We start from the raw sequence: 7,032 nt of genomic DNA on the forward strand, positions 1-7,032 counted from the left end.
GAGAGGGTATTTCGTTTATCTTAAGAAGAAGAAGAAGAAGAAGTTCTCTGTAGTTCTGTTCTGTTTGTCCTCTATTATTTCTCTGTTAATTTTCGTTCACTTTCTTTCTCTGAAACCAAACAGAGGATTTTGGGTGGGAATTGACAAGAATTTGATAAAGTTCTCGCCAAATTTTTTGTAAAGGAATGTTAAGAATCTGAATCTGGTAGGGATAGAGAGAGTTGTTTTAGAGGTGTGTAAATGAGAGCAAACTGTAATTTTGTATTGTTTTTAAGAGATAAAGTTATTTAAATATGGCTGGTAATTGTTTATTTGTTTGTTTTTCTGTTCGCAGATACATTCAAAGAGATTTAAAGGGGTTGTTCAGAAGGAATTTGTACTAGATTTGTTTGATTTACAGTCGCTGATTGTGAAGATAGGTCTTTGTTTCATTGAAATTTACTCATTGAAGGTGACGTAGTTGGAGTTTCGGAGGTATGTAGCGCGAAACAAAGTTATTAATTCTGTCTGATTCATCGTCCAGATGCAAGCCTTTTGAATTTACGATTTATGTTTTGCAGATACATTTTCAAAGAGATTGGAGCAGTTATATAAAGTGAAGATCAGAGGAGTTGAAGATTTAACGCCCTTGAAATGTCATTATTTTGTTGAAATTTTGATATAAAGAAAGCAATATACTGGTTAATTAACGGCGGTGCGGTGATATTGGAGGTATGGAGTCGTGTGATATAAACAAGAATTTCTCAATTTGACTTGAGAATGGTTTTCCCTGGTTGCAGTTTCGAATCGGCTTCTGTGTTTGATTTTATTTCTTTTCTTCCTATTTCGGTTTTCGAAACTAAGCTCAGCTGGGCTCTGAGTTTTCAGGCATTCCGGCCATGCTTGCCATAAATTTCAGTCGGAGGATCAATTCGACCTGTTTTGACGAAATATTTTGTTGATTCGATTTTTAATTTAAAAAGTCGATATGATTCTTCTGACTTGGTCTCTCTCTTTCTGGGATGGTTTTTTTTTTTTCCCATTTTACGGTGAATTTTCTTCAGTCTCCTCTTGGATTTTCACTCGATGGCTGCTGTACAGTCTTTTCTCCAGCTACGCCTCGTCTGTTTACCAAGAAAACTGAGGCAAAATAACATCTTGAAACCGTTTCTTCATCTAAAAACTTAAATCATTCAACCAAATGGGTTGTTTAGCTTGGTTTAAATCATTTTTCTTTCTCCTCAGAAAATTATTTTGTTCTATTTCTTTGTACTGTATTTTCTGTCCTTACTCTTCCTCAGATCCTCTGTAATTTGTGCGTATATTTTTGGAGTAATTTTATTATTCCACCTAAAGAATTCTCATATTAACCATTTTCGTTGCCTCATCCGGCCTATTGTTCTTATAGTTTTTTTTTTCTTCCTCAATAAGTTTCTGCTTTCTGGTGCTCGTCTTCTACAACCTTAACTCATTTTTGAATTTTTTTTATTGTGTTTATTATAAGGTTATTCTCTATTTGAATTTTTGGGGAAATTCTAAGCCGTCAGATGCTATCTTTTACAACTATCACATATTTGTATTTATCCTTTTATAATTTAAATTTTAATCCCAATTGCGGATTTTGCCGGAAAGGGAAAGCCATAACCAAATTGTCTTCTTCCCTTCTTTGTTACCACCCTAACGGTCCAAGTTAACCTTTGATTACAGAAAATAATCGTAGTTTAGTTATAATTGTTGATGTTGTTCGGAATGGGACAGGTCTACAGAAGGAGATGGAAAAGAGTCCTTTGAGAAGCAGTAATAACGGTACCAGTAGCGGTATTACCAGTAACGGCAGAGATAGAAGCGGAGGGGACGGTGGGTTATTAAGAGCGAGCTCAGAGATTAACACAAGGCAAGCGACATCGACTGATTTTGTCTTGCAATGGGGTAACCGGAAGAGGCTCCGGTGCATGAAAGTACAGGTCAAGGACGACTCGGCAGCCCCGGCCCATCGGACAACGGTTCGGGTCGTCAGAACTGACAAGGACACTTCCATTCAGCCGAGCACTGCTACTGCTAATAATATTAATGGTAGTAATAACCACGGTAATGGTTACTTTAATCTCCGTCAACGGCCCTCTTCGCCTCCACCTCCGCCTCCTCAGCGCATTCTCAGGTACTATTATATTAGTTGGATGAGTTTTTTTCCGTTAATTTCTTTAGACATGTATACGCGATTTCTTCGGTGCGTGTTAAAGACTGCCCGATGAGATAGTAGATCTTGGGCGTTTGTTCTTGGTTTCAACTTTCCATAATTCTCTCTCTTATGAACGGGGTGGTGTTTGCTAGGAAATTGGTGTGAGTCTGCCGTTGGGAATTGGGATAATCGGATCGGTTGCGCGTGGACCCATGACGCGCTTTGGGTCTGTGTTATTAGATTACTGATAGGTTATTCTTGGTAGGTTTCTAATCAAATTGGCGCGGAAAAAGATCCGGATCTACTATCATTTAATGGGTCCCCCTTTTTTTTTTGTTTAAAAATACTATTTCTGAAATAAATAATTTTTACTATTAGAAACATGATTTACTTTATGGTTTGAGAACGTGGTAAATTCCTTAATTGATTGTTGGAATAGGGGGTTGGTGAAGTTCCTTTCATTAATTGTTGTTGGTACTGGTACTGTGGTACATACTATTCTTTGGGGTACTTGTCGCTTGACATGACTTAAATGTTATATATGATGATGAAGAACTTTAATGATCGTGTTTCAGTTACGTGATTATAGGATTGTCTACATAGTTGGGAAAGTGTGTCAGTTGCAGTGTTTGATACTTTGATTGACATTTTTATCTTATCTACTTCAAGTAGTAGAAACTGGAATGGATAACAGGATAAGAATACAGAGCTGGCGCCATTGACTCTTAAAGGTTTGCACTTTGCACACATGGTCCTTGTACCAGTTTTTGATGGCACCATATGGGTCTCATATTATAACATTTCAGCCTCAAATAACGTTATTGCATTAGAGAGAGGTTAGTTAGATGATTTGATAATTGTACCGACCATGAACGTTTTAAGCATATATATGTTTTTGGGCTGAATATTTATGAGGCTCTTATTTGTCCACTCTCAAATTGGTCAGGTTGGTCCAAGTGTATAATGGTTTTCAGAAGGAGAGCTCATGGTAAGTGCTTGAGAGCGCCATCTTTGTATGCTTACTCTCTAGGAATTTGAGTCCAACTAAACTGTAGGAGACAATTCGCTGAAAAAAAATCCTCTCAGTTCTGTGTAATTACATGCATTAGAAGTGTCTAGATCCAGCGCACTTGAATACTAGAATTGATACTCATGATTCAAGTTGTTAGCTTTTACTTGAATCTTCTTTCTTGTATTTCGGGGTATAAATTCTGCAATTCTATATAAACTAAGGTCAGCATTTTCTCTATATGGAAGTGTTAGCTGTGGAAAATATATTTATTTATTTATTTGTTTATTTTTGGCTGCTAATTGTGAGTATTTAGATTTGTTTTGAATAGATGGTTTGAATAATTATTAGCTATCTATTTTGGCTTTTAGCATTGGCGTCGGCTGTAGGCTGTAGCTAGTTTATCTACAACTGATCATGTTTGATTATATCCCATACGCGTATATGTAAGATAGTTTCATTGGAAATATGATATGAATGAGTTCTGTGCCACGTGTCCAGTTAAGCCCATTTTATAATTCCCACAAATTTCCAGCCGTCGATTGTAACTTGTTAAGGAATCTGGTCCGCTTTATCCTACATGCCTACCCAAAATTTAACACGTAGCCTTAACCTCCAAAAGGCGAAATTGATCCAACGGCCTAAAATCCCAGGTGTGGACGTTAGATCCAAATAACATTAGCTTTTTTTCTCCTAGAAACTGAATTTAGCAACGCTTCCCATTTAAAAGCGGAAGCCAAAGTCTCCTCAAAGAAAGCCAAAACCTCACCCCCATTTTCACGCAATACTCGTCCAGATTGTAATTTAGATCACTCCGAGGTTATTTTCGTACTTTCCCACTACAAAATTCACTGGGACACAACTTTTTTTTTTTTTTTACTTTTCCAAAGTACTTTACTTAATTTAATTGTTTTCCAATATTTTCACATGCTTTGCCAAATTATTTGATGCGTATGTGAATTGTGTTATTCTTAGGAACACTGAGAATTCAAGTGCCATGAGAGGGCAAAGCAACGGTGGTGGTGTGAGAGGTTTTGCGTCTCCAGATAGGGGAGCGCACGATAAGAGAGGTACCCGAAACAATAACCATCACACCAGCAACAACAACAACAATAATCATAATCATGATTACAACAAGTCAGGGGCATCATCGGAAACAGCCCACGACAGCAAAAAAGGAGGGTCTTCTTCTGCCAGCGGCGAGGCGGCACCATCTGTTTGGCCACCGAAATTCGTGATTGCTTTGACCAACAAAGAAAAAGAAGAGGATTTCATGGCCATTAAAGGCTCTAAGCTCCCACAAAGACCCAAAAAGAGAGCAAAATTTATTCAACGCACTCTCAATGTAAGCCTTCTAATGTTTTCATCGTATTTTAGATCTTTGAGCTTGTTTTAGTAATCAGGATTCAAGTTTTGATTAAATTATTCTGAAAAGAAAATAAAATGGGTTAGAATTAGAATATTATTGGAAAAGTTGAGGTATAACATTTAGAGCACAAGGTACAAGTGAGTAACAGCAGGGTGATATTTTTTGGGGTGGAACAGAACACGGTTTTTAAGGATGTTAGCAGTTATACTATAAATTGGTTGTTGGGTCGGAGTGTGATATATGTGAAACTATGGTCTGCTTTTTATTATTATTATTTTTTGTTATTTAAAAAATAGATAAAACTGTGTAAAGTGACAAGTGAGATATACATATCCACGTGTCAATCAAAGCTTGGACTATGTACCTAATAATGACCTAAAGTTCGTTAGCGTCTTAGTGACCAAGTCCTATTTTGGGTGCGAAAAATTAGAGATAATTTTTTTTTGCGGTGGGACTGGGACCATCACTCAGATCAATTGAAATCTAGACTCTGATTAGGTTTGTTTAACATGAATTGAATTTTCAGATTGATGTTAACAATAATTTGCCTTTCAAATCAGATTTATTTTTATTTACTGGGTTTTTTTACATAATTTTTATTTATTTTAAAATAAGAGGGTGAATAAGTGGGGTCAGGGAATACGTTCCCAGACAAAAGCTGGCTGCTAGCTTGTTAGGGTATGGGAAAGTGGAACTTTGTGGTACAGTTGTTTTATGTTGGTATCTGATTAGGTGGACTGTGGATCGGTGAACACGTGGACGATAGTGATTAAGTAGACAACACAAGACTTATCAACAAAGTAAGGTCTAAATAAAGATACAAAGAGACAGAATGGGCAAAGGACAGGACGGCCCTTTGCTCATTATTGCGGGCATTCCTGTAATATATGTGGATTGTTGGGTGGGGTGAATGTGCTTTTCTTCTTCAATTCTATTTTTTATTTTATAATAATAATAATTTAAGATAGTGGGTTCCTGTCTGGTCCAGCCTGGACCACACTAACTGGGAGGAGAAAGCACAATTTGCATATGATTGTTTTTAAATGCCATTACTGTTGAAGATTCCTTTTCTAAGTTATTTTGAAGAAAGCATTTTAAAAAAAATAAATTAAAGGCATGAGATCCTCAACTTCATAAAATAAAGCACAATGGTACTTTAAATGATTCTCTTTTGCTTGACATTTTTGTATGTTTTATTTTTGCAGTTGGTAAGCCCAGGTGCATGGTTATGTGATCTAACCCTTGAACGGTATGAAGTGAGGGAGAAGAAGATTTCTAAAAAGGTAGTTAAGCTTATAAAGACAACCCACAAATTCAATTATAGTTTTAGTTGAAGCTTATTGATTTTGTCTGATGCAGAGACCTAGAGGTTTAAAGGCAATGGGTAACATGGACTCAGATTCAGAATAAGAGGAATCCCGGTGTAGGCTGTATTTGTTAGGAGAAAGATAATGAAGAGGATGATCAAAGGCGTTGGTTTTTTTTTCTTTTTTCTTTTTTTTTTTTCTGAGAAATGTTGACTTGTGTAAATCTTCACACTTTTAACCCTTGGAAGAATGAAATGATAAAATTCCATCCATATCTATTAAGCCTTTAAGGGTTAAAAAAATAAAATGGAATCTATTTAAGGTAGGGGTGTTCGGTTCTGGGTATTCTGCACTTTTTAAAGGAATCGAAACCAGAACCGACGGTTTCAGTTCCTAGGTATCCAAAATCAGAACCTGTAACAATGGTTTTGGTTCTAGATCTGGGTATCTTGTAAAATCACAATGACCCCTCAAAAGTTTTTAAAATGGCAAAAAAAACCCTTAAAAACTTACAATACCCACCCAGGCACTTGTTAACAAAAATAAAATTATAAATTATAAATTCAAAATCACAAATTCTATTACTTTAAATTCTCAAAAGTCAAACCAACTCACTTTAAATGTTATGAAATATAAATATAAATGTATTCACGTTACTTTTCTACAAAAGTTTTTATTAACTCCCCTAATATTTAATTTTATTTTATATTAATCTCTATTCCTGGTTTCTGGTTCCAGTTTCGATTCCTAACTATAGGAACCAGAACCGGAACTGCACAGTAACGGTTCCAAAAATTTAAAACCGGAACCTACCCATTGACGATTGGTTCTGGGTAAGAATCGAAACCAAACCCAGGATACTTGTCGGGTCGGTTTCGGTTCCAACCGGTTATTTTGAACACCCCTAATTTAAGGGTGAGAATTTAAAATTTATAAAACCTAGGGTACCAACCTAGGATTTTGCAAAACTTTGGGTGGGAATATATGTCGTTTACTCTAAAATTCCATATATATCTATTATACTTTCATTATCATTGTTTTATTTTTATTTTTTTATTTTTTTATTTTTTTTCAGATTAATTTGTAGGTATCTCAATTAATCTTTTGAGATTTTGAAATTAATGAATTAGATAAGTTTGGAATAGTTATCTTTTATTAATAGTCACAAGGATTTGAATTCAAATTTTTT

At 35.7% G+C, this 7,032-nt stretch overlaps 1 protein-coding gene across 3 annotated transcripts; it reads left to right on the top strand.

Moving 5' to 3' along the window:
- LOC116123304 (probable serine/threonine-protein kinase DDB_G0292354) lies at nucleotides 1-6,012 on the top strand. 3 transcript variants are annotated; one of them, XM_031409097.1, is made up of 8 exons: nucleotides 1-232; nucleotides 335-474; nucleotides 561-711; nucleotides 1,738-2,137; nucleotides 3,105-3,146; nucleotides 4,143-4,512; nucleotides 5,742-5,819; nucleotides 5,896-6,012. In XM_031409097.1, exons 4-8 carry the CDS (start codon nucleotides 1,752-1,754, stop codon nucleotides 5,944-5,946), a joined length of 927 nt encoding a protein of 308 aa, XP_031264957.1. In that variant the 5' UTR covers nucleotides 1-232; nucleotides 335-474; nucleotides 561-711; nucleotides 1,738-1,751; the 3' UTR covers nucleotides 5,947-6,012. The 3 variants fall into 3 exon arrangements, with proteins under 3 accessions (XP_031264957.1, XP_031264958.1, XP_031264959.1); XM_031409098.1 differs by having other exon boundaries at nucleotides 1-205; XM_031409099.1 differs by lacking the exon at nucleotides 3,105-3,146 and having other exon boundaries at nucleotides 2-232.
- Nucleotides 6,013-7,032: the final 1,020 nt, after the last annotated feature.

Source organism: Pistacia vera, unplaced genomic scaffold, assembly GCF_008641045.1.
Source record: "Pistacia vera cultivar Batoury unplaced genomic scaffold, PisVer_v2 Contig141, whole genome shotgun sequence".
Lineage (NCBI taxonomy): Eukaryota > Viridiplantae > Streptophyta > Magnoliopsida > Sapindales > Anacardiaceae > Pistacia > Pistacia vera.

What these genes read in the sequence shown, in the direction of transcription:
- LOC116123304 (XM_031409097.1), top strand. Translation starts at nt 1,752, where the DNA reads ATGGAAAAGAGTCCTTTGAGAAGCAGTAATAACGGTACCAGTAGCGGT. An exon ending in TTTCAGAAGGAGAGCTCATG is followed by an intron (nt 3,147 to 4,142) that starts GTAAGTGCTTGA and finishes TGTTATTCTTAG; the next exon opens with GAACACTGAGAATTCAAGTG. An exon ending in TTATTCAACGCACTCTCAAT is followed by an intron (nt 4,513 to 5,741) that starts GTAAGCCTTCTA and finishes TTATTTTTGCAG; the next exon opens with TTGGTAAGCCCAGGTGCATG.